Source organism: Pelophylax lessonae (genome assembly GCF_965119305.1).
Source record: "Pelophylax lessonae genome assembly, chromosome: 11".
NCBI classification, from domain to species: Eukaryota; Metazoa; Chordata; class Amphibia; order Anura; family Ranidae; genus Pelophylax; species Pelophylax lessonae.
Window position 1 is genome coordinate 76824982 of NC_138778.1, and position 27548 is coordinate 76852529.

A 27548-nucleotide genomic window follows, 5' to 3' on the forward strand; every position below is an offset into this window, starting at 1 on the left:
TAGCAGAGCCAACACAGGAGCCAAAACCTTGGTGAACACCCTTGGAGCCGAAGCGAGACCGAAGGGCAACGCCACGAACTGGTAATGCTCATCTGCGATTGCGAAGTGGAGATACTGCCTCGTAAAAAGGGATGTGCAGATATGCATCTTTTAGGTCGATGGAGGCCATGAATTCCCCTGGACTCAGAGATGCCACCACCGACCGGATGGATTCTATCCGAAACTTCTGTACCCGCACGAAGCGGTTCAGTAACTTTAGGTCCAAAATTGGACGCACCTTGCCCTCTTTTCTGGGCACTGTGAACCGATTGGAGTAAAACCCCCGAAACCTGCCCGCAGAGGGACCGGCACGATGACCCCTTGGGCGAGAAGAGTTTGAACCGCCCGTTGTAGATCCCGGAAACGATCGGGAGTCAGATGGAGATTCGATGGAAAGAATCTATCTGCGGTGCGAGATCGGAACTCGATCTTGTACCCTAAACGAATGAGTTCGTGAACCCACCTGTCCTGAATGTCGGACCGCCAGGGCTCGGGAAAACAACGCAGATGTCCCCCACCCGATACGGGTGAGGGCGTCCCTTCAGGAAGGGGTGGACAGGGTTGCCTGCCCAGCTTGACCCGTTTTGGGCTTACCCGCACCCAAAATTTCTTGTGACCACCGGAGGCCTTGAAGAACTTACCCTTTTCCTGTGCCCCGAAGGCACGAAAAGACCCCCCGGTTAGTCTTAAAGGAGGGACCCCGCTTAGCGTAGGGAGATTTACCTTTCGGGACTTGAGGCAAGAGAGTACTCTTACCCCCACAAAGCCCCTTGATTAGCTCATCCAGAGAGTCACCAAAAAGACGATCCCCCGCATAAGGGATGTCAGACACTTTCTTCTTAGAAGCATGGTCGGCTGACCAGCTTTTCAGACAAATAATGCGGCGGATTGCAATTCCGACCGCAGATAGACGTGCGACCAATGGAGCCTAGTCCAAAGCCGCGTCACACAGGTACATCAAGGCCTGTGCTATTTGATCCAACATGTCCAGCGCAACAGCAGAAACCAACTCTGCTACCAGAATGCGCCTAAGCACCTTGGCCCATTCTGCGATAGTCTGAGAGACCATCACTGAGGCGAACACCGGTTTCAGCAGGGAACCCGCCACCATATACATGTTGCGGGAAAGCGTTTTCACCCGTCTATCCGCCGGGTCCTTAAACACCGGGGAGTCTTCCACGGGCATCAAGGTGGATTTATTCAGTCTGGAAACAGTGTGGTCCACTTTAGGAACCACAGTCCAGCGAGTATCAACTGAATCCGCAAAGGGATAACGGTACTTAAATCTCTTAGGTACTACCAGCGTCTGCTTAATGCGATGCCATTGGTCATTTACCGTTTCCTGAAACTCCTCGGGACAAGGAAAAACCTGACACGACTTCAGGGCCTTGCGGGTCCCGAAGGAAACCCGCTTACCTGCCATGGAGGGCTCATCATCAAGATTTAAAGTCTCCTTAACGGAGATAATAAGTGCGTCTACCGCAGTGTGGTCACATGCTATCCCAGAAGAAGAATCCTCCTGCTCCCCATCTGACTGAGATAACGGAGACCGCTCAAGGGGGATGTCGCCCATGGCAACCAATTAAGGCTCTGAGCCAGAAGATGGAGAGGGTATAGACCGTTTCTTTATAACTCGGTCAGACATCAGCAGATCAACTTTTGACGCTTAAAGTCACAAGTGCAGCAGATAAAGAGGCTAAGGAAGTGGAATCAGGAGTACCTGAACCACCAACTAGGTCTGTGGGGAATTTGCTATCCTGGGACTCCATATTAGCAAAGTGCAAAAAAATGACACTGGCCCCTTTAAAACGGCGGTTCCCGCGGACCCCCATCACAAAACTGCACTACAGGTGGAGACCCTTCTCTTAACTAAAGCTAAACTAACAAAAAAGTGCTAGCAGAAATATAGCCAGAGAAAACCAGTAAAATTCCCCCACAGTGTCCCTATACTTGCCACGCTGCTTTTGAGAAAGCTGATTATAAAGAGGAAGTGACCTCACGCCCCTAGAGGCAAAAGGCAGCCCTGAGCCACAAAAAATGGTGCCTGATAAGAGTCAAATGGAGGAAAAGCACTTAGAAAATGGCCACTGCCTAGACAGGACATCCGCCCAAACTAAAGATGGCGCCCGATCGGGCGCCGGCAATGATGATGGAAAATGGCCGCTGCCCTCACTCTGAGGCCAAACAGCCAGCCCTTACCAAACATGGCGGCAGGGCAAAAGAGCGCCAACTGGCCCCCACCAGGATCTGCACAGAGCACCCCCGGGGAGAAGGAAGCCCCCACCCACCCTCCCCCATATGGCGGTCTGCACCGCGGGAGCGCCCCTGCAGGGGCAGGGAAGGTAAGACACAGGGGGCCATCCAACGGCCATGAGGGGGATATTACAGAAAACTTTACATGTACCGCCATCCCCAGAGTGGGCCCACTCAATAACCCCTCAAAAACCTGTTCCCAGGGACAGAGGGGTAGTAGTACTCATCATACCGCGAACGTGGGCCAAATTCTGACTAACTAGCATAGGTGAGAAAAAATAAAAAGCTGTTCTTAAAAGAAAAAACACTTTTCAGAAATAAAACAAGAAAAAAACTGAGACACTAGGTCCCAGCTGGGAGAACCTAGACTACTCCTGACGCTAGGCAGCAAAGAACTGGATTAGAGTGGTACTGGCTGGAGGCTATAGGCCAGAGGGACAGCCCCCTGTGGGTGTGTCTATATGTTAATGTTTGTTGTATTAACAAAATTACTGCCTAGCTTGCTTCTGCGGAGAAGGCCAACACCCAATCGTGAAGACTGTATGAATGGGTGGCGACTGTCAGAAGACGTAAGAGAAATCCAGTTTTCTCCATCGTCCATTGACAGATGCAGATCTTATGCTTCTTCACTATTAGGACGTCCCACAGCAGTATAGGCATGAGGGGTGGGAAGAACACAACCAACACTGTTAACGTATTTCCAAGGCTAAAAGCATAGCATACTGGGTGACAAAAAGCTGACAACCCGTACCAACACGAACTTATCCCAAAAACAAAAATTCAACCCCTTAAAGAGAAAAAAAACAGTCTCTTTTAAAAAGCAGCCTGCAAAACCTTGCGACTAAAGGAGGCATCTGTGGATGCCATTAAATCAACTTTGTAGAATTTTGTAAAAGTATGTACAGACGACCAAGTCGCCGCTTTACACACTTGAGCAACAGATGCCTGATGGTGAAAAGCCCAAGGGGCACTCAGCGCTCTAGTAGAATGCGCCTTCACCAGGAAAGGAGGAACCTGACCCTTAAATGAATAGGCCTGAACAATTTTCTGCCTGATCCATTTGGATATGGTCGCAGTAGACGCAGCAGACCCCTTACGAGATCCCTCAGTAAGGACAAACAGAGAATCAGATGTCCCAAAAGGCTCTGTGGCCGACAGGTAAACCCTGATCGCCCGAACCACCTCCAGAGAATGCAAGGCAAATTCCTTGGGATGCTTAGGCTTAGAACAGAGCAAAGGCAAAACAATATCTTCGTTGAGGTGGAAATCAGACACCACCTTAAGAAGGAAAGATTGATTAGGTCGGAGAACAACCTTATCTCTACGAACGACCAAATAAGGCGAACGATAGGAAAGTGCCGCCAACTCAGACACTCTGCAGGCAGAAGTAATAGCCACCAGAAAAGGCGACCTTCTGAGACAACAAAGGCAGAGATATGTCCCTAATATTTTCAAAAGGAGGCCGTTGAAGAACAGACAAGACCAAGTTCAGATCCCACGGAGGCAAAGGGGATCTTCTTGGCAAAGCCAGATGACGCACCCCTTGAATAAAGGTGCGGATTAAGGAATGAGTCACTAACAGACATTGGAAGTAAATGGCTAAGGACAACACTTGTCCTTTGATCGTGCCTAAAGCCAAACGTTGCTCAACTCCTTTCTGCAAGAAAGCCAAGACCCTTGCCACCGAAAACGAGCGAGGATGCAATTTTTGCGATTCACACCAGGCAATATACATCCAAGAACGATGATAAATACTCCTGGAAGTCTTTCTAGCCCTCAACAGGGTAGGAATCACAGAATCAGGAAGACCTCTGTCTCTCAACACCTGGCATTCAACAGCCATGCCGTCAAAGCCAGCGACTGTAAAGCAGGATGGAAGGTCGACCCTTGAAACAGCAGATCCTCTCTCAGAGGCAGCCGCCAAGGAGGCTCTACGACCATCTTTACCAGGTCTGCGTACCAAGACCAGCGAGGCCAGTCTGGGGCTACCAGAATCACGGCACCTTTTCCACCGCCAACCTGCGAAGGAACCTCGACAACAGCTGTATCGGAGGAAAGGCATAAATCAGCCGATATTGGCTCCAGGGCACCACCAATGCGTCTGTGGTGTCGGCCAGAGGGTCTCGAGCTCTGGCCACAAACCTCTGTACCTTTTTTGTTCAGATGAGACAGAAACAGATCCACCTCCGGAGTTCCCCATCGAGCACACAGGAGATGAAAAACCTCCGGATGCAGAGACCATTCCCCCTGTTTCAGAACCTGAAGACTAATTAAGGTAATTCGCCTGCCTGGTGAAGACTCTGGGAGTGGAGGCTCCGACCGAATGTATTCCATCTGAAACTTCTGCACCCGCACAAAGCGGCGTAGTGATTTGAGGTCCAGAATTGGACACACCTTGCTCTCCTTTCTGGGCACTGTGAACAGGTTTGTATAAAAACCTTGTAAACTTTCCTGCTGTGGAACCGGCACAATCACTCCCTGTGCAAGGAGATCCTGCACTGCCTCCCTGAGATCCTTCAATCGATCCCGACACAGACAGAGATTTGATGTAAACAATCTGCCTGCTGGACGAGACCGAAATTCGATCTTGTACCCTGAACGAATTAGTTTGCGAACCCATTTGTCCTGATCAGACGTCCAGGGTTCCTGAAGGTAACGCAGATGTCCCTCCACCCCAGAATCGGGTGAGGGCACCCCTTCATGCAGAGGAGGATTTGTCCGCCAAACCGGACTGGCTAGTCTTGGGTTTACCAGACCAAGCCTTTCCTGTTTCCACCAGACCAAGCCTTCTTGTTTCCTCCAGAGGCTCTGAACGGTTTACCCTTTTCTTGCGCCTTTGAGGCACGAAAAAACCGCCTGTGAGCCGTGAAAGAGGGTCCCCTCTTTCTGCGAGGTGCCTTGCCTTTTGAGGATTGGGGTAGCAGAGTACTCTTACCCCCATTAGGCCCTTGATTAACTCATCCAAGAAGTCCCCAAACAGGCGCTCACCCAAAAATGGGATAACAGTCAAGGCCTTTTTAGAAGCCTCGTCCAGGGCCGCAGCACACAGGTACACCAGGGCCTGGGCCATCTGGTCCGTGAGCCCAATCAGAGTCGGGGGAACTGTCTCAGAGTTCAAGTTACCCCTAAACACTTTAACCCATTCTGTAAGTGTCTGAGAAACCAGGACGGAGGTGAATACAAGTTTAAGTATCGAGCCCACCAGCAAATGTAGGTGGCGGGCAAGGGATTCCACCCATCTGTCCACCGGGTCCGAAAACACCAGGGAGTCTTCCACAGGTACCACAGTAGATTTGTTCAACATGGAAGCAGGGTGAACCACCTTAGGCGACACTGTCCAGCGATTTGAGACTGAGTCAGCAAAGGGATAACGGCGTTTAAAGCGATTTGGCACCACTCGCACATGCTTAATGCGCCGCCATTGCTCATTTACAATATCTTGAAAGTCTTCGGGACAAGGGAACACCTGACCCGACTTCTCGGCTTTGCGGGAGCCAAAAACTACCTGCTGTCCTGACTGTGTGGGCTCAGCATCCATTTGCAATGTTTCCCTTACTGAACGAATCAGAGCTTCCACCCTAGCGTGTTCCCGCGCTGCAGCCGAGGAGGACATATCCTCCTGACCATCTGACTGCGAGGACAGGGATCCCTCAGGGATGGGATGTTCCATGGCGACCATATCAGGCTCTGATTCAGAGGACTGAGAAGGCACTGGCCGTTACTGGGTAGCGACTTGTTTCATCACAAAGTTCACCTTTGACGCCAGATTTTTCAAAGCTGCAGACAGAGACATGAGAGACTGCGATCCGGAAGGTCCGGCATGTGCACTAATAAAGTCTGAGGGGGAATTATCACCTTGGGACTCCATTTTGCAAGTTTTAGAAAAAAAAAAGTGCACTGCCCCTTTAAATCGTGGTCGGCACCGCTAGACCGCGCTGCATCTGGAGTCCCCCTTAAAGGCTGGCAGGAGCAAAGTGTGCCCGAGGAATGCCCAAATGAACAAAACCCCTTACTTTACCACCTCTGAAAAGTAGCTGCTCTGTAGTGTAATCTCCAGCATAAAAAACGTCTGACAGGAAGTGACATATCACCACAAGAGGCTGTAGACTCAGGCTACAAAAAAATGGTGCCAATAGTAAAGTATAGGAAGCTCAGGGAAAATGGCCGCTGTACCTTCACACAGAGAGCTGATGGCCACACTTGGCGGCCGAAAACGCTGCCATGCGCTCAGGACCCAGACATGAGGCCACCGCAGGGATCCACCTAAAGGGACCCTCCAGGAAAAGGTAACATTATCAACCCCCTCCCAGGCATCAGACGCTGACTATAGCGCCTCCAAGCAGGAGCAGGGAGGGCAGGGCCTGTCCTGATAGGCCTGGGGGATCTTTCACAGAGAACACAGCCCTGTTATCCCCAGGGCCCACATCTCCCCCTCAGAGGTCTGCCAGGGACACGGTGGGCTCAGTATCACTCACCATACCATGGACCGCGTGGGCTCCACTCCGAACAGCTCGCCTCCCACCCTGAGTGAGGGTGCTGCCAGCCAAAAATGGTACACTGCGACTCAGGGCGTTCCAGGTCGATGTGTCCCGGCGAGGCATCCGCTCGCAGGCTCGTCCCCATTCACCGGGGCTCCGTTGTGCAAGGCCTGGGTGGACCACAACCTGCTCATCCTCGTTGGCCAGGCTGGGAGACCATAAGGATCTAGATTATCCAGTGTGAAACCGCAGCCCGCTGTCGCTTGTAGTTCACCAGGAGGATTCCCCTGACACTAGCTAGCGATAGTGAGTGCAGACAAATAAACAAATTTTCTTAAAAGAATAAAAAACTGAGACCGAAGTCCCAGCAGGAAACCTAGGTCCTACTCCTTCACTAGGCTCACACAGAAACGGATATGAGAGCACAGCGTTTCTGGGGTTATGTCGTGAGGGACAGCCCCTATAGGTGTGTCGAGTGAAAACTTTTCACTGCCTAGTCTACTCCTGTAGATGGCACATAACCCGTTGGTGAAGAAGCATAAGGGCTGCGTCTGTTAATGGACGATAGAGAAATCAGTTTTACTTACTTAGTCCTCCAGCAATCGGTGCTCTACTCTGATGCCCCATGCTCTGGCAGTGGACTATGCCTCCATGTCCTTGCATCCAATGGGCTATAGGCTCCTCATTGGTCTTGAGGACCTCAGAAAGCATAGGAAGCTGGAGCATAGGGGAGAAGAGGCTGCAGGGACTGGTCCTACAACCTGGAGGAGCCTGTGAAGACAGAGGATCGGGGAAATAAAAATGCTTCTTGTGGTCCCTTAGACCTAAGTGGGCAGTTACCTTTGCATTGCGGAGCCTAGCTTATCTAATTCAGCTGACTAATAGTTTCCAAAGTCTTTAGAGGTTACAGAGTATTCATAGACTTTTAAAAAAAGAACATACAGGTGTACTAGGAAATATTAGGTCAATAGGTATACTAGGTAATTTTCAGGTCAATAGGTACCCCAAGTATACATGTTTTGGGGTACCTATGGACAATGCTCCCTGTCAAAGCAATGAGAAATTTGTGGATATCGCATTGATAAAATAAATAAATCTGTGGTATCTATGGTTTAATCATTCCTGCAAAACAATGGTGTAAGTTCCCATCTCTCATAGGTGTGCCGGCATCCTGCGTTGCTTAGCAACAGGGATGATTAAAAATAGTACATGTTCACTTTCCTGTAACCCTGAGAAAGTTGGAATTGAAATGTCAGATCCAAATGCTTAAATTTATAAGCAAACTAGTACATATACAGATGTAGCAACCTCCAAGGTAGGTGCAAGGTAAATTATAGTGGGGCCTTGGCTGCTTAACAGCAGGGCCATATTGTCATTTAGGCTGACGTGCTCCCAGGTGTGCCTGTTGTGCTGGGGAGTCTCCCCACTGTATACCAATGAGGGCTCTCATTGGGCAGTGGAGGAAACCTGGCCAATAGCACACCAGGGCTTGTATCCATTCTGGAAGGGCAGATTCGGCCGCACAGCATTCTGGGAGGGGGTAGAAGTCTGTGGGACGCGCATGTCAGATGGTCTTTGGTGGGAAGCAGAGTCCCAGGAGGGAGGTGTTGGCTGTCTCTCCTCCTGTCAAGAGGAATCGGGTATCCCAGGCGGCTTGCCTGAGGGGATACAGGGCTGAGCTGAGCTGCAGAGAAGGATCCAATGTGCTGAGGACCAGCAGAGCTGTTGGGTGACGAGTTTAAGGAAAGCATTCTGAGTTGTGAGTACTGCAAACTGCCCCTAGGGTCTGCCTAGGAGAGGGGACCACTCCGGAGAAGGTCAGAGGGATCCAGGAGCTAGCTAGCTGGGCAGCGGTGACAGTAAAGGGGTTGCAGAGTTAACCCTGAAGAGTAAGAGAGGGTTGGGCCCTGAAGTGTAAAGTGTTAAGTTTTGCAGCAGTAATTGCAAGTGGCTACCTCAGTCAGGTAGGACTGGAGGAAGCAGTGAAAAAGGACTTTTGAGCTAACAGGAGAGTCAGAAGTCAGTTGCAGTTCAGTGACAGCAAGTCAGTGTTCACAAGCGCCAGTAAGCGTTGGTCGGAAGTCAGCGCTAGAAGGCATTTTTTCTCAAGTGTCCCATTCTTGTACTTATTTGAGCCAGAGGAGTATCCCACTCATTCCCTTCTCCCATCCAAGTTCCTAAAAAAAACTAAAAACCAAAGATCCCGGATTGGTCATTGTCTCCGTATTCACACTTGGGCAACGAAATTAAATGTGCGGTTGGTGTTAGCAGTAAACATGGCAGACCCACTTCAGGCCCAATGCCTGGAAATTCTGCTACACAGATAAATATAGATAAAAAATACACTTTCCTTGTACACTGCTATTCCCGTGTCTATATATGATTAAAACAGGAAGCCTGAATTATATAGGACATAGTTTAGTCTAAGCTACAAATATTGACAGTACCCCAATATTCATCTACAGGCGATGCACATCATCACTTAAAGCAATCAGCTTTTTAAATAGGAGATAAAAATAATACTAACAAAGAATCATTCATCAGTTTTATACCATCAGTTATATTGTATTATATCCTGAATTAAAGCAATTCATTCACTTAGCATTTACCTAAAAACACAAAATATTTTCAGCTTAAAAAAAAAAAAAAAATATCACTAGGGGGGGTCTATGTTTTTTATTTAATTTGCAATGTGGATGTCTTTAGTGGTCACACAGGCTCCATAAATGAGAGGATAAAGAGTGGACAATGGATGGAATGCCTGGGCAGTGATGTCACCTATAGGCTTTCTATGGGGCATCCGTTGTCTCTCCTCTTCCCTAAAGCCGGCTGCAGATCACGTGACCGGACTGGAGTGGCCTCAGACTAGGCAAGTTAAGCATCTTCTTTTTACAAAGTAGTTAGAATAGGATTTAGAAGGGGGTGGGTTTAGGCATAGTTAGCAATAGCCTGGAATTCCACTTTAACGCAGCATCAAAAAAAAAAAAAAAAGAAACATACACAAGTGACATCTTGGGTTAAAAAGAAGTACTGCAGGGGACAATTTCAGATTAAAGAGGACTATTGCAGGCAGAGCTGCTTTTTATTTGGTACCCTGCCTGGAAGCTAATTTGGATTTAAAAAAACTGTTGGGCTTTAAAGTAGTTATAAAGGCAGAAAGTTTTTCATCTGAATGCATTCTATGCATTAAGATAAAAAAACCTTCTGTGTGCAGCAGTCCCCCTCAACCCCCCTAATACTTACCTGAGCCCCGTCTCGATCCAGCGATGTTGCACGAGAGCCTTGACTGCCTGGGACTCTCCCTCCTAATTGGCTGAGGCACAGCAGCAGGCAGAGAGAGAGGGTGCAGGGCCGAGCCGCAGCGCAAAACAATTGTCAGTGTTAGCAGTGATTTTTGTACCCTTCACTCAGCCTGCACCCCTGGCGCCCCCAGGCAGCGTGCGGCTCCATTCCCGGAGCCCTGTGTCCATTCCAGGCGGCGTCAGTGCGGGCTCTCCAGAGCTCTGTCTCTGCCCACACATGAGGCCGGTTAGCGGTCACATGACCGTCACATCATTAATAGGCTCCAGCGGCGGCAGGCTGAGGATGGAGATCGCACTGAGGCCGTCAGAGGAGCCCATACCGCCGACGATCACCTTCAACCTCCTCTCCACTCCCAGAAAAAGCTGACCAGGGGACCCATTTCTCTCTGTCAGCTGCCCTCTCTCTCCCTGTCACCCCCTTTCTCTATCACTCCCCTCTCTCTCTCCCCTTCTCACTCTCTCACGTCACCTCCTCTCTCTCCCTGTCACCCCTTCTCACTCTGTCATCCCCTCTCTCTCCCTGTCACCCTTTCTCACTCTCCCTGTCACCCCCCTCTCTCTCTATGTCACCCCTCTCTTTATCTCCCTGTCACCCCCCCTCTCTCTCTCTGTCACCCCTTCTCTCTCCCTGTCACCCCCCTCTCTCTCTCCCTGTCACCCCCTCTTTCTCTCTCCCTGTCACCCCCTCTTTCTCTCTCTCCCTGTCAACCCCCCTCTCTCTCCCTGTCAACCCCCCCCTCTCTTGCTCCCTGTCACCCTCCCTCTGGCTCCCTGTCACCCGTTCTTACTCTGTCACCGCCCTTCTATCTCCCTCTCTCCATCCCTGTCACCCCCCTCTCTCTCCCTGTTAACCCTTTCCCTCCCTCCCTGTCAACCCCTCCCCTCTCTCCCTGTCACCCTCCCTCTCGCTCCCTGTCACCCCCTCTTTCTCTCTCCGTTACCCCCCTCTCTATCCCTGTCACCCGTTCTTACTCTGTCACCCCCCTTCTCTCTCCCTGTCACCCCCCATCTCTTCCTGTCACCCCCTCTCTCTCACCCCCATCACCTCCTGTCTCCCTGTCAACCCCCTCTCTCTTTCTGTCACCAACTCTCTCTGTCACCCCCCTCTCTTTGTCACCTCCTCTTTCCGTCACCCTCCCTCTCTCTCTCCCTGTCACCCCCCCATCTCTCCCTGTTGACCCCCATCTCTTCCTGTCACCCCCCCTCTCTCTCACCCCCGTCACCTCCTGTCTCCCTATCAACCCCCTCTCTCCCCGTCACCCACCTCTCTCTCCCTGTCACCCCCCTCTCTCCGTCACCCTCCCTCTCCTTTTCACCCCCCTTATCTCCCCTTGTCACCCCCCTTCTCTCCCTGTCACCCCCCCTCTCTCTCTCCCTGTCACCCCCCTCTCACACTCTGTCACCCCCCTCTCTCTCCCTCTCAACCCTTTCCCTCTCTCCCTGTCAATCCCTCCCCTCTCTCCCTGTCACCCCCTCTCTCTATCCCTGTCACCCTCCCTCTCGCTCTCTGTCACCCTTCCTCCCGCTCCCTGTCACCCTCCCTGCTGCTCCCTGTCACCCCCTCTTACTCTCTCCATCACCCCCCCCTCTCTATCCCTGTCATGCCCCCCATCTCTCCCTGTCAACTGTTCTTACTCTGTCACCGCCCTTCTCTCTCCCTGTCACCCCCTCTCTCTCACACCCTTCACCTCCTGTCTCCCTGTCAACCCCCTCTCTCCCCATCACCCACCCCTATCTCTTCCTGTCACCCACTCTCTGTCACCCCCCTCTCACCGTCACCCTCCCTCTTCCCCTCTCTCTCCCTGTCACCCACCTCTCTCTCCCTGTCCCCCCCTCTCTCTGTCAACCCCTCCCTGTCACCCCCCTTCTCTCTGTCATCCCCTCTCTCTCCCTGTCACCCCCTCTCATTCCCTGTCACCCCCCTCCCCTCTCTCCCTGTCACCCCCCTCTCGCTCTCCGTCACCCCCTCTTACTACCTGTTACCCCTCTCTCTCTCCCTCTTACCCTGTCACCCCTCTCTTTATCTCCCTGTCACCCCCCCTCTCTCTCTCTGTCACCCCCCTCTCTCTCTCCCTGTCACCCCCTCTTTCTCTCTCCCTGTCACCCCCTCTTTCTCTCTCCCTGTCACCCCCTCTTTCTCTCTCCCTGTCACCCCCTCTTTCTCTCTCCCTGTTACCCCCTCTTTCTCTCTCTCCCTGTCAACCCCCCTCTCTCTCCCTGTCAACCCCCCCCCCCTCTCTCGCTCCCTGTCACCCTCCCTCTGGCTCCCTGTCACCCGTTCTTACTCTGTCACCGCCCTTCTATCTCCCTGTCACCCCCTCTCTCTATCCCTGTCACCCCCCTCTCTCTCCCTGTTAACCCTTTCCCTCCCTCCCTGTCAACCCCTCCCCTCTCTCCCTGTCACCCTCCCTCTCGCTCCCTGTCACCCCCTCTTTCTCTCTCCGTTACCCCCCTCTCTATCCCTGTCACCCGTTCTTACTCTGTCACCCCCCTTCTCTCTCCCTGTCACCCCCCATCTCTTCCTGTCACCCCCTCTCTCTCACCCCCATTACCTCCTGTCTCCCTGTCAACCCCCTCTCTCTTTCTGTCACCAACTCTCTCTGTCACCCCCCTCTCTTTGTCACCTCCTCTCTTTCCGTCACCCTCCCTCTCTCTCTCCCTGTCACCCCCCCATCTCTCCCTGTTGACCCCCATCTCTTCCTGTCACCCCCCCTCTCTCTCACCCCCGTCACCTCCTGTCTCCCTATCAACCCCCTCTCTCCCCGTCACCCACCTCTCTCTCCCTGTCAACCCCCTCTCTGTCACCCCCCCTCTCTCCGTCACCCTCCCTCTCCTTTTCACCCCCCTTATCTCCCCTTCTCACCCCCCTTCTCTCCCTGTCACCCCCCCCCTCTCTCTCTCCCTGTCACCCCTCTTTCTCTCTCCCCGTCATCCCCCTCTCACACTCTGTCACCCCCCTCTCTCTCCCTCTCAACCCTTTCCCTCTCTCCCTGTCAATTCCTCCCCTCTCTCCCTGTCACCCCCTCTCTCTATCCCTGTCACCCTCCCTCTCGCTCTCTGTCACCCTTCCTCCCGCTCCCTGTCACCCTCCCTGCTGCTCCCTGTCACCCCCTCTTACTCTCTCCGTCACCCCCCCCTCTCTATCCCTGTCATGCCCCCCATCTCTCCCTGTCAACGGTTCTTACTCTGTCACCGCCCTTCTCTCTCCCTGTCACCCCCATCTCTCCCTGTCACCCCCTCTCTCTCACACCCTTCACCTCCTGTCTCCCTGTCAACCCCCTCTCTCCCCATCACCCACCCCTATCTCTTCCTGTCACCCACTCTCTGTCACCCCCCTCTCACCGTCACCCTCCCTCTTCCCCTCTCTCTCCCTGTCACCCACCTCTCTCTCCCTGTTCCCCCCTCTCTCTGTCAACCCCTCCCTGTCACCCCCCTTCTCTCTGTCATCCCCTCTCTCTCCCTGTCACCCCCTCTCATTCCCTGTCACCCCCCTCCCCTCTCTCCCTGTCACCCCCCTCTCGCTCTCCGTCACCCCCTCTTACTACCTGTTACCCCTCTCTCTCTCCCTCTTACTCTGTCACCCCTCTCTCTCCCTGTCACCCCTCTCTCTCTCCCTGTCACTCCCCCTATCTCTCCCTGTCATCCCCCTCTCTCCCCCTGTCACTCTCCCTCTCTCTCCCTGTCACCTCCCTCTCTCTCTCCCTGTCACTCCCTTCTCTCTCTCTCCCTGTCACTCCCTTCTCTCTCTCTCCCTGTCACCCCCTCGCTCTCTGTAACCCTCCCTTACTCTGTCCGTCACCCCCTCTTTCTCCCTGTCACCCCCTCTGTCACCCCCCGTCACCCTCTCTCCCTGTCACCCCCCCCCTCTCTCCCCGTCACCCCCTCTTTCTCACCCCCCTCTCTCTCCCTGTCACCCCCCCTCTCTCCCTGTCACCCCCTCTCACTCTGTCACCCCCTCTCACTCTGTCACCCCCTCTCACTCTGTCACCCCCTCTCACTCTGTCACCCCCTCTCACTCTGTCATCCCCTCTCACTCTGTCATCCCCTCTCACTCTGTCATCCCCTCTCACTCTGTCATCCCCTCTCACTCTGTCATCCCCTCTCACTCTGTCATCCCCTCTCTCTATCCCCGTCTTCCCCCATCTCTCAATGTCAGCCCCCCTCTCCATGTCAGCCCCCCCCTCCATGTCAGCCCCCCCTCCATGTCAGCCCCCCCTCCATGTCAGCCCCCCCTCTCTCTCGCCGTCATCCCCCTCTCTCTCTCTCTGTCACCCCCCCTCCCTGTCACCTCCTCTCTCCGTCACCCCCCTCTCTCCCTGTCACCCCCTTCTCTCTGTCACCCCCCTCTCTCCCCGTCACCCCCTCTCTCTCCCTGTCATCGCCCTCTCTCTCCCTGGCATCGCCCTCTCTCTCCCTGGCATCACCCCCCCGTCACCCCCTCTCTCTCCCTGTCACTTCCTCTCACTCCCTTTCACCTCCTCTCTCTCTCCCTGTTACCCCCCCGGTCACCCCCGCTTTCTCCCCGTCACCCTCTCTATCCGTCACCCCCCTCTCTCTCCTTGTAATCCCCCTCTCTCTCCCTGTCATCTCCTCTGTCTCCCTGTCACCCCATCTCCCCGTCACCCCCTTCTCTCTATGTCACCCAACCTCTCTCTCTCACCCCCCCCTCTCTGTGTCACCCCCCTCTCTCTCTGTCACCCCCTCTCTCTCGCTCTCTGTCACCCCCTCTTTCTCTCACCCCCCCTCCTTTCTCTGTCACCCCCCTCTCTCTCACCCCCCCTCCTTCCTCTGTCACCCCCCTCTCTCTCTCTGTCATCCCCCTCTCTCTAACAAACCCTTCCTCTCCCAAGGGCGCTGGAGACCCTAGGTACACCTCTGCTGAGCGATTAGTGCATCACTGTGCTGCTTCTCCTCTTACTGTCCTGTAACAAGCTGTAACAGGCCCAGAATGACCTGGGCTCCAAGGAAGTGGGTTGAATGATACTGGTTATTAGACAAAAGGGCATATAGTGGCAGAAAAAAAAAAAAAAACACTGCGCCAGAAATCTTTGGACTAAAAATGAAAATTGCAGCAAAAACTGTTTTATTTTAGCTTTTAAAGTATGTGTTTTTTTTTTGCTGCAGATTGGCTTTAAATATTTTTGACAAAACAAATCAGATGTGGCTTTAACACCTTTGAGCATTCCAAGCCTGCACACAAGACATAGGAGCTGCATCACTCATGGTTTAAAGGCCAGTAAGTGTACAGCCTTCCCCTCCTGCACCTGCCATCCTTCACATCCCCATCATTTATGGGAAGGGTGGAGTTCAAAGAGGTCCCTCTGCACAAGGACCTACCTGCACCCCCAGCCAAAATCTAAATGTGTTGGATCTCCACCTGGTAACCAAATCTTGATTTATGTTGGACCATGTCAGCATCGTTCTTATCTCTATTAGCTGTGATATTTTACTTTGATTTGTTACCTGTGTTTGAACTGTGGTTACTAAGCACAGAAGATAAATCTCAACTGCAAAATTCTCAGTAGCAAGCACAAGTGGTTAGCGTATGGGGGAGAAAAGAAGCAGTCATAGAACAAGACGCAGTTATGAGACAAGGGCACAAATACGCTACAACATAAAAGTAGTCCAAGGCCTTAATATATGAAAAAAAATATATATTTTTTATATACATACATACAAAATATATGTGGATCCTTTTTCTCGGCATGTACAAGTATTTGTGACAAAGTTTTGTACTTTGGTTTATGTGCGTTACATGCATCAACACCAGCTTACATTGACAATACATGACTTTACATGAGTTGACTAATGACAAACTGACCTAATATGCATTCAAATTTACTTCAGCTTTAACGTGTTTTCATCTTCAAGATAACACTTGGTGATCCTGCCATAAAAGTCCTTCTTCAGGGACTTCCCATTACTGTATAGGGTGACAACTCTCTTCAACTTGTGCTCCAGGGTTGTCACCATGTCACCAATACCCCCGATGATTACCAAAGATGGCTGTGTTGACATACATTAATCAGTCATGGTCTTCTATACTCACTATCAGAAAGATGGTCCAGAACAATGACGCGCAGCAGACATTGGAGCACGTGCACATAAAGAGGAAGTGAGTACAAAGGACTGGAGAAAATTACCATAATTGAAATGCCATTTTTAATGTTGTATCATCGCTTTTTCTTACATTTTTTAGCAGTTTATGATACACAAAGCTTTAGCACACAATGTCCCGCAGCTAGAATTTACATCTACTTCAACAATTTTATAATATTACATTTATACTGTATAAATACACTACAAAGACCTGAGATGACATTTGAAACACAACACCGAACAATTGCTCTTAAGAGCTGGCCAAGCATACATGTTCATGCACAAAGTGGACACTACTGGCAGCAGCCTTCAGGGGAAGGATATCATGGCTGAAACAATTTAAACTGGCCGACTGCTTGTTTCTTAAAGTTGAACTTCAGGGATTATATTTTTTGCAGGCTTACATTGGGCCTGCTTGGCTCAATGCAAGCATGCATATCAGATACCCAGCAGGCCGCAGGGGATGCTCAGGATGCTGTAAACACCTGTAGTAGCCAACACAACATACAGGGAGAGCCAAGATCCTCCAGATTCTGTGCACCATGCTTACTGACCACAGTGGGTCACTCATTCTGGACGTCAGCCCTTCTCCTTTTATTTATTTCTATGAATATAAGGTGCTCTCTGAATGAGGTGTAGCAGAGCAGTGAGGTCTTAATCTAATAGTGGTAGTAGTGAAAGGGTAACCGCACATCTCCAGTTTTACATATTTTACACACACACACACACACACACACACTTCCTGGGATATATAAATAAAAAAAATTCAGTTTTTGCTGCAATACTCACCTTGTCTCTAGAGCTATACCCTACAGAAACTCTCCTAAAAGCTGCTAGCTTTCGTCAAGGCTAAATGGCAACTAGCATCTTTAAACCAATTTCACCCATCATGGGCTCACCTTACAGGGGTACGTCCCACAAGTCTGGGCTTATGACACAATGCTTCAGTAAGAGGCACCTTTGACCTAACCCAATGATCTCACGTGGCTGACCAGAAGACCCCAGGAAAAAAAAAAGTTGTGTGTGTGTACAGCATGTAAGTATGTATGTATGCATGCATGCACAAAGCAAAAGGAAATACACCAATAGGCTATTAACTTACCGGTTTTCAGTAGAGCAGAAAAACTGCACCCATGGGTTGGCTGTGCTACTACTCTCCGATGATGGTGGGAGATACATGGCTTCTGAGAAGCAGGTCAATAGTAGTTTAAGAAGTTCTGTCCTAAAAAGCAACAATCAATTTATGTGAAGGAGGCAGAATTTAGAACAGCCATGCTATCCTGCTGTTTAGTCTTACCCTTGTCAAGTTTGATGGCTGTTGAGATGCTCACCTACCTGTTGAGGTCATGTGCATGGTTAGGGGTTGGAGAGTGTGCAAAGCCAACGCCAGCCTCCCAGATGTATTCACAGCTGTCTAAGGTATGAATATCTTCTACTGCATCCTAAAGAGTGGTAAACAGTCACGTTAATACTCAATGCACAACTCAGACAAGCACTTATATCTGGATAAAGAGAAATGCATAGTTACATAGTTTGTGAGGTTGAAAAAAAGACATCAGTCCATCCAGTTCAACCTATGATGTGTGTGTGTGTGTGTGTGTGTGTGTGTGTTTGCTGTTAACCGTACATTGTATACCCCTGTATGTTGTGGTCTTTAGGGTGCCCATCTAATAGTTTTTTTGAAACTATCGATGCTCCCTGCTGATACGACTGCTTGTGGAAGATAATTCCACATCCTTACTGCTCTGACAGTGAAGAACCCCCTGCGTATTTTAAGGTTAAACCATTTCTCCTCTAGTTTTAGTGAGTGGCCACGTGTCTTTATTATATTCACTTTCTCTAAAAAGTTTGTTCCTTATGCTAGCGTCATCACCAGTACAGTATTTGTACATTGATATTATATCCCCCTCAATTGTCTCTTCTTCTGCAGAAATGCAGATTGTGGCCCAATATTATTATTCATCTGCTTCACTTAGACGTTGTTGTTTCAACATTTTTCACATTTAATCTGAAGAAGAATCATTTGAATTTTAAACCCCCCCATTGTTGGGAATTACTAACCATAAGATAAGTGACATAACTATAAAGGGCAGTGCAGGAATACTCCCCATATTTCTTCATTCTGTTACTTGCACTATGCTCCACTTGCTGCCAGCAGTAAAGAGAATCCGCCCAGTGTAAGCTTCTAGAAGATTACACATGTCAGAAGACCCTCCCCACTCCCCTATGTGACGACACTTGTGCATGAGCAGTAAATTGCCAAGTATCAGAAAGTCATATGGGAGGAAGAAGACCAACTTAAATGCTGCCATAAACCCAGAAGCATTGGGTGTTGCTGTTCAATTTCAGTGGCCGACAAGGGATGGAAGGGAATATATGGCGGGTACCCTAAACCTATCTGGGATGGAAGGGAAGGAGTATAAGCTGCCAGCATGAAATTTTACTGGTTATTTGCCCTGCATGGGCAAAGCACAGGAAACACCTTAACCATCTCAATACCCCCATAATATAGGAAACCAGGAGAGAGCTAAATGCTATTTTCTGGAGTGCCATTTATAAACGGTGCTCCAGAAATCACACACAGATGGGCAATGAGCCCATGAATGGCTGTGATTTGAGCTGTCATTGTGTGGGTGGGCATCCAGAAGGATTGGTGCCCACATGTACAATGTTCTAATGTGGGTGGGGGGGGGATTCCATAGGGCTTAAGAAAGTCAGTAGCAATAGGCACCAATGGCAGCTATACTGAACTGGATTGTGACTGGAGAGCCCTCCGCTGGCTGCCACCTATAAATGCAGCCTGGGTCATGACCTGTCACAGAAGCATGTTGGTGATTGCCAATGAAGATGAGGGAAGAGAACTCACAAGCAGATGGCAGACAGTGGATACTGACCAGCAACCCCATACCACGGTCCAATAAGTACAATTCAGGAAGTGGGGGAATTGTGTTGGAAGTAGTTTTGTCATAGGGGGAGACTGTATTGGGAGGAGGGAGGCCTAGGCATTATTCAAATATACCCCTTTAAACTACTCACACCGTCAGCACAAAAAGGCCACACACATTTGGTATAGCGTGCTTTGCATGTCGATAATATCCCTGCCCCCAATAAAAGAGGGCATGGTCAGTAAAGTGTCCGCATATTTCATTTTGAAAATCTGGCCCCCTTATCCCGTAGCAGTTTGTCACTTAAAGCGGAGTTCCGGCCTCGGACACAATTTTTTTATAAAAATTACCCCCGGGACAGTCAGGGCTAGTACATTCCATATAGCCTCTGAACTGTCCCTGGTCGCACTTACCTTTTAGAAGAAATAATTACCTTGAAAATTTCTTCTCCAGGGCTGCCATCTCAGGTGTGGGCAGCTGAAGCCAGCGCGTCCTCTTCGGTCCCACAATGCACTGCATCGGGCCCGCTGTCACTTCCGGTGCAGGCGCGTCATCCCTGCATGCCCAGAAGCTGTTTAGTAGGGAATGACGTGCCTGCACCGGAAGTGGTGAGCGGGGCCTGAGCAGGCGCATTGATTCCTGGGAGAGATGAAGTTCAGCTCCCAGGAATCAATGCAAGCAGGAAGTGATGGCGCGGGCCGCGGCCGCAATGGGAGGAAGAGGAAGAAAGGTGAGTATATTTTCTTCAATAACAAGGTAAGTAAACAAAAAAAAAAAAAATTGTGATTATCCATCTGTTTTTCAGGTGCCACTCAGCAAGCGGATGGCCCAAAATAGATTTTGTCGATTTTGAGGCCGGAACTCCGCTCTAAATAGTGCATTCTTTTTGATATGCTCATATACTGACGGAAGGAAGCCTTCACTCAGACATACTTGAGCTATATTTACTGAGTGGCGACAAAGCAATTGAAAGTGAAGATAAAAATATGTACTGTACATTTGTTTTCATGGTAGATAATAGATTGAAAAAAAAAAAAAATGAAGATTTAGAGATCTCTCACCATTCCACTTTTCCGGTGGCTCTGTACTGTAAAATCTGGACAGAAGAGAAGGTCTGCAATAGCCAGAAGCAGAGATTCAGCAAGCGGACGAGATCCGTCTTCATCATCATCCTCCTCCTGGAAAACAAAAGAGCTCCAGTAAGCTGCTGGTGATTGTTGTAATGCTAGTTTATTAATCTAATAACCAGTGCAGCAAGAAAGTTGTAGGGGTTTTTCGAGCTTGCACAGATGAGCAAGCGACTAGTTTTATATGTATCTGTACACAGTAGTGTACAAATCTATAGGCCCATTAAAAAAAAAAAAAAAAAAAAAAAAAAAAAAAAAAAAAACATAATATGTTTATGCTTACATTTACATGATGACAGATGTACAGTCATTCACATGTTAACATCAACAAGTGTTTTGCCAGTGCTGCTTATTATACACTGCTGAAGTTGACATGTCGGTCCTGAATGAGTCATTTATGCAGTGGCGAGGCATGCACAGACGTTTAGAAATCGACCCGGGTCATTTTGTGAATGTGCCATCACTGCATGAATCAACATCAATAGTGTACAGGCACCACTGACTACAAATCATTGGCATTAACATGTCAGTCCTAGGTAGTGGCAGCAGCCATTAGGGTGCAACAACGCTGGTGGCATGTAAAAACAGCACGAAGGTTACATGTTTTCAGACAACTTTAAACACAGGATGCTGCTGAGCTTTTGCCAGCACGATCCTCGCTGGTTTATATGCTCATCTGAATAAGCCCTATATGCTGCATTCTAGAGTGTAGGCCCATTAAGTTTCAACTGTAGGCTGTATACTGCAACCATACCTATTTTATTCATTTATATACTGTACACTATTTGTACTTTAGTAGGCAGTCATTCGTCTTCTGAAATTGAGACAAATCCAATAATGCCCTTTCTGGGGATTTGTCCAATCCCTGATTGTGAAGCTCACTACATATGGCTAACAGACAAAGTTAAAAGAGCTATAAATAAGAAAAGAGCTTTCAAAAAATATAAAAATGAAGGAACACTATCTTCATTTAAATGTAACAAAGCATATACCAGAATATGTAAAAAGGAAATCAAGGCCGCAAAAATACAAAATGAACGACAGATTGCAAAAGAAAGTAGGACAAACCCCCCAAAATCCTTCAAATATATAAAAAAAATAGGTCCTTTACAAATAAATCTAGGAGTAGGTGACTGGGGACAAAGAGAAGGCAAATTTATTAACATAACTTCTTCAGCTTTGTGTATATAAAGGAGCACGGGGGGCTCATGTCCACAATGGGGATGGTATTGACACAGCCAAAAATGATCCACAATGGACTTTTAATCACTTAAGGACCGGGCCTATTTCTGACACTTGTTTACAAGTTAAAATCATTTTTTTTTATTTTTGCTAGAAAACTACTTAGAACCCCCACACATTATATATATTTTTTTAGCAGAGACCCTAGAGCAGGGGTGGAGGAACCTAAGGTTTCGGGGGCCGTATGCGGCCCCCAAAGTCATCTGGTCCGGCCCCCCATGCAGCTGAGTCTGTGTCTCTCAGCTGCTCTGTCAGAATGGAGCCGATGCTTCCTATATACAGTGGGTACGGAAAGTATTCAGACCCCCTTAAATTTTTCACTCTTTGTTATATTGCAGCCATTTGCTAAAATCATTTAGGTTCATTCTTCTTCCTCATGAATGTACACATAGCACCCCATACTGACAGAAAAACACAGAATTTTTGACATTGTTGCAGATTTATTAAAAAAGAAAAACTGAAATATCACATGGTCCTAAGTATTCAGACCCTTTGCTGTGACACTCATATATTTAACTCAGGTGCTTTCCATTTCTTCTGATCATCCTTGAGATGGTTCTACACCTTCATTTGAGTCCATCTGTGTTTGATTATACTGATTGGACTTGATTAGGAAAGCCACACACCTGTCTATATAAGACCTTCCAGATCACAATGCATGTCAGAGCAAATGAGAATCATGAGGTCAAAAGGAACTGCCTGAAGAGCTCAGAGACAGAATTGTGGCAAGGCACAGATCTGGCCAAAGTTACAAAAAGATTTCTGCTGCACTTAAGGTTCCTAAGAGCACAGTGGCCTCCATAATCCTCAAATGGAAGACGTTTGGGACGACCAGAACCCTTCCTAGAGCTGGCCGTTCGGCCAAACAGAGCTATCGGGGGAGAAGAGCCTTGGTGAGAGAGGTAAAGAAGAACCCAAAGATCACTGTGGCTGAGCTCCAGAGATGCAGTCAGGAGATGGGAGAAAGTTGTAGAAAGTCAACCATCACTGCAGCCCTCCACCAGTCGGGGCTTTATGGCAGAGTGGCCCGACGGAAGCCTCTCCTCAGTGTAAGACACATGAAAGCCCGCATGGAGTTTGCTAAAAAACACCTGAAGGACTCCAAGATGGTGAGAAATAAGATTCTCTGGTCTGATGAGACCAAAATAGAACTTTTTGGCCTTAATTCTAAGCGGTATGTGTGGAGAAAACCAGGCACTGCTCATCCCCTGTCCAATACAGTCCCAACAGTGAAGCATGGTGGTGGCAGCATCATGCTGTGGGGGTGTTTTTCAGCTGCAGGGACAGGACGACTGGTTGCAATCGAGGGAAAGATGAATGCGGCCAAGTACAGGGATATCCTGGACAAAAACCTTCTCCAGAGTGCTCTGGACCTCAGACTGGGCCGAAGGTTTACCTTCCAACAAGACAATGACCCTAAGCACACAGCTAAAATAACGAAGGAGTGGCTTCACAACAATTCAGTGACTGTTCTTGAATGGCCTATAGCACAGTACCAGCATGAGTCAGCAGTACCAGCCAGCAGTACCCCCAGTAGTATCAGCCTGAGCCAGCAGTACCATCCAGCAGTACTCGCAGCACAGTACAAGCCAGCAGTACCAGCCTGAGCCAGCAGTACCCACCAGCAGTACCTGCCAGCAGTTCTTTTCAAAACTTACCACGACAAAAAAGTCAACTGCGCTCCAGACTGACCGACGCAAACCTAGGAAACCTGTTGCGAGTAGCAACATCATCAATACCAGCTAACCTCACACACCTCACCAAATAAAAGCAGTTGCAGCCATCACATTAGGGGTGAGTTAATTAAATATTTGACGAAATATAACAGGCTCATTTTTAAAAGGTGATAATTTTGTACGGCCCCCGAATGGTTTTATAAATACCCAAATGGCCCTTGGCAGAAAAAAGGTTCCCCACCCCTGCCCTAGAGAATAAAATGAAGATTGTTGCAATATATTTTTATCCCACCGTATTTGCGCAGTGGTCTTCCAAACGCAATTTAAAAAAAAAGAAAAAAAAAAACTTTAATTAAAAAACAAGAAAACAGTAAAGTTAGCCCACTTGTTTTCTATAATGTGAAAGATAATGTTATGCCGAGCAAATAGATACCCAACATGTCATGCTTCAAAATTGCGCACGCTCGTGGAATGGCAACAAACATTGGTACTTAAAAATTCCCATAGGCGACATTTTAAAAATTTCTACAGGTTAGGAACTTGGAGTTACAGAGGAGGTCTAGGGCTCAAATTTTTGCTCTCGCTCTAACGATCATGGTGATACCGCACATGTGTGGTTCGAACACGTTTTACATACAGTGCCTTGCGAAAGTATTAGGCCCCTTGAACTTTGCGACCTTTTGCCACATTTCAGGCTTCAAACATAAAGATAAAACTAATTTTTTGTGAAGAATCAAAAACAAGTGGGACACAATCATGAAGTGGAATGAAATTTATTGGATAACAAATAAAAAACTGAAAAATTGGGCATGCAAAATTATTCAGCCCCCTTAAGTCAATACTTTGTAGCGCCACCTTTTGCTGCAATTACAGCTGTAAGTAGCTTGGGGTATGTCTCTATCAGTTTTGCACATCGAGAGACTGAAATTTTTGCCCATTCCTCCTTGCAAAACAGCTCGAGCTCAGTGAGGTTGGATGGAGAGCGTTTGTGAACAGCAGTTTTCAGTTCTTTCCACAGATTCTCGATTGGATTCAGGTCTGGACTTTGACTTGGCCATTCTAACACCTGGATATGTTTATTTGTGAACCATTCCATTGTAGATTTTGCTTTATGTTTTAGATCATTGTCTTGTTGGAAGACAAATCTCCATCCAAGTCTCAGGTCTTTTGTATTTGGCTCCATCCATCTTCCCATCAATTTTAACCATCTTCCCTGTCCCTGCTGAAGAAAAGCAGGCCCAAACCATGATGCTGCCACCACCATGTTTGACAGTGGGGATGGTGTGTTCAGGTTGATGAGCTGTGTTGCTTTTACCCCAAACATAACGTTTTGCATTGTTGCCAAAAAGTTCGATTTTGGTTTCATCTGACCAGAGCACCTTCTTCCACATGTTTGGTGTGTCTCCCAGGTGGCTTGTGGCAAACTTTAAACAACACTTTTTATGGATATCTTTAAGAAATGGCTTTCTTCTTGCCACTCTTCCATAAAGGCCAGATTTGTGCAGTATACGACTGATTGTTGTCCTATGGACAGAGTCTCCCACCTCAGCTGTGGATCTCTGCAGTTCATCCAGAGTGATCATGGGCCTCTTGGCTGCATCTCTGATCAGTCTTCTCCTTGTATGAGCTGAAAGTTTAGAGGGACGGCCAGGTCTTCGTAGATTTGCAGTGGTCTGATACTTCTTCCATTTCAATATTATCACTTGCACAGTGCTCCTTGGGATGTTTAAAGCTTGGGAAATCTTTTTGTATCCAAATCCGGCTTTAAACTTCTCCACAACAGTATCTCGGACCTGTCTGGTGTGTTCCTTGTTCTTCATGATGCTCTCTGCGCTTTAAACGGACCTCTGAGACTATCACAGTGCAGGTGCATTTATACAGAGACTTGATTACACACAGGTGGATTCTATTTATCATCATTAGTCATTTAGGTCAACATCGGATCATTCAGAGATCCTCAATGAGAGAGTTTGCTGCACTGAAAGTAAAGGGGCTGAATACTTTTGCACGCCCATTTTTCAGTTTTTTTATTTGTTAAAGTTTGAAATATCCAATAAATTTCGTTCCACTTCATGATTGTGTCCCACTTGTTGTTGATTCTTCACAAAAAATTACAGTTTTATATCTTTATGTTTTAAGCCTGAAATGTGGCAAAAGGTCGAAAAGTTCAAGGGGGATGAATACTTTTGCAAGGCACTGTATATGGGCGGGACTTGCGTATGCGTTCGCTTCTGCACGCGAGCTAATGGGGACAGGGCGCTTTTTTTTTCTTTCCTATTTATTTTATCTAATTTTTATTTTTACAGTTAAAAAAAAAATAATTTTGATCATTTTTATTCCTATTACAAGGAATGTAAACATCCCTTGTAATAGAAATAAGCATGACAGGACCTCTTTATTGTGAGGTCTGGGGTCAAAAATACCTCAGACCTCACAACTACACAAAAAAAAGAAAAAGAATCAGTCGCACGCAGGGCTAGGAGGCATGCGCGCGCCGTTCCCGTGATGTGCCGATTCGGTTCAGAACCGATCAGTCATCAGGCCCAGGCTAATGATTTTTGGCCTGGACCTGGTGATCGGTTCTGACCAATTGCAGAGCATCCTGTGCCTGTAATTTAAACACAGGCAATGATGCAATCTTCTCTCCTGGACCCCCTTTCAGTTTCAGGGTGAGAGAGGAAAGCATCAGACAGGGAGTACATAAGCACTACACTGACACCAGTACACATAGGCACATATTTAGCCCCCTGATCACACCCCACCCCCCGTTAACCCTTTCACTCCCTGTCACAGTGTCACTATATACAGTATACAGATAATTTACTCATCACTGTATTAGTGTCACCTGTGACTTCAGTTAGTGAGAGAGGCAGTTAGTGGTAGTTCCTGTCTGTCCCAGATAGGGGATGTATGGCGGGTACCCTAAACCTAATAAAGATTTACCCCCTGATCACCCCAAGTTAATCCCTTCATTGCCCAGTTACTATTATAGAGTACAGATCTTTTTTTCTGCTCGCTGTATTAGTGTCACAGGTGACACCAGTTAGTGTTCACGTTAGTTATTGTCAATCAAGGACAGCATCAGATTGCCAGCCGCATATTTAGTAAAACTTGTTTAACCCTTCGATTGCCAGTGACACACATACTCTCACTAAACACCTCCATTACTAGTACAGTGTCTGAAGGAATCAATATCTTTGATCAGATCAGAACTATACTAGCCTCCCCAATAGTTTAAGCGTAGTGTTCCCAATATGCAGTGTTAGCAGGATAAGCCCTGACACCTGCCAGCACCTGCGTTTAGCCCCTCCGCCCATCCCCGAAAAAGTGCAGTATCACAGCACACTGATCTCTGCTAGCACTAACAGTTAATTTTTTTGGTAGCGGTTCAAACAGTCATTGATAAGCTTGTTGCTTTTTAACCGAGTCACACTAGGTACCTATCAATTTATTAGCCAAAATGTCCAAAAGGTACGCTAGTGAAGTGGCCTACACGATGCGGAGCATGACAGATGAGAGCGATGGGGAAGCCTCACTGTCAGAATCAGGCTCAGTCTTTAAAACCGTAGAGAGCACCAGCACCCTGACAGATGGCTCTGACGACAGTAGTGGTCCCTGCTAAGGTCAGGCAGGGTTCTACTATGCAGCAGTGTCTGTACTAGTGTTGCTTAACCTTCTGGTGAACTGGCAAGCACCAGCAGCCTAGTACATCCTGGTCAATGTCAAACCAGCACTGCAGTAACACTTGGTGACGTGGCGAGTCCTATAAGTGCAGTTCAAGCTGGTGCGGTGGCTAGCACAAGTAGTTTCCCGCAGCGGCAATAATTCAAAACCGGCCCATAGAGCCCATAGTGTCCTTCCTGATGCGCTTGCAAATCCTGATTGGGAGCTCACCACTTCTGCAGCGCCCGTACTTCCCCCATTCACTGGCCAACCTGGAATTCAGGTGGAAACAGATGATTTTACTCCCCTTGGTTTTTATGAGCAGTTTTTCATGGAAGATCTGTACAGATCAATTGTGGACCAAAGCAATTTATATGCCAATCAATTAATCTGCGCAAATCCAAATTTGACCCTTGCCAGGGAATTTGCATGGAAAGGTATCACTTTTTCCGAATTTAAAACCTTTCTGGGACTATCCCTCCTCATGGGCATTACTAAAAAGAATGAGTTGCGGTCATATTGGTCCACTGACCCAATTCATCATATGCCCGTGTTCTCTGCTGTCATTGCCAGGACTAGATATATGAGCAAATCTTGCTGTTCATGCACTTCAGTAGGTCAAAGCAAAGAAAAAGCGGCACCTCCAGGGATAAAAGAAACTATATTTTATTGAAAAATCACAGGTTCAAAAATCAACATACACATAGCACAGGAGGACACAATTCAGCAGACGTGTTTCACACAAAGTGTTTAATCATCAATGATTAAGCACTTTGTGTGAAAC

General features: G+C 48.3%; 1 protein-coding gene across 1 annotated transcript in view; it reads right to left on the reverse strand.

Annotated features, from left to right (window-relative positions):
• HID1 (HID1 domain containing) overlaps positions 1 to 27548 on the reverse strand; it is a 283981-nt gene that overhangs the window by 152379 nt on the left and 104054 nt on the right. The window contains exons 4-6 of the mRNA XM_082271220.1: positions 20118 to 20234; positions 17507 to 17613; positions 17274 to 17393 (exon numbers count right to left, since the gene is read on the reverse strand). Of these exons, the coding sequence (XP_082127346.1) occupies positions 17274 to 17393; positions 17507 to 17613; positions 20118 to 20234 (344 nt within the window). The remainder of the gene's footprint in view (positions 1 to 17273; positions 17394 to 17506; positions 17614 to 20117; positions 20235 to 27548) is intronic.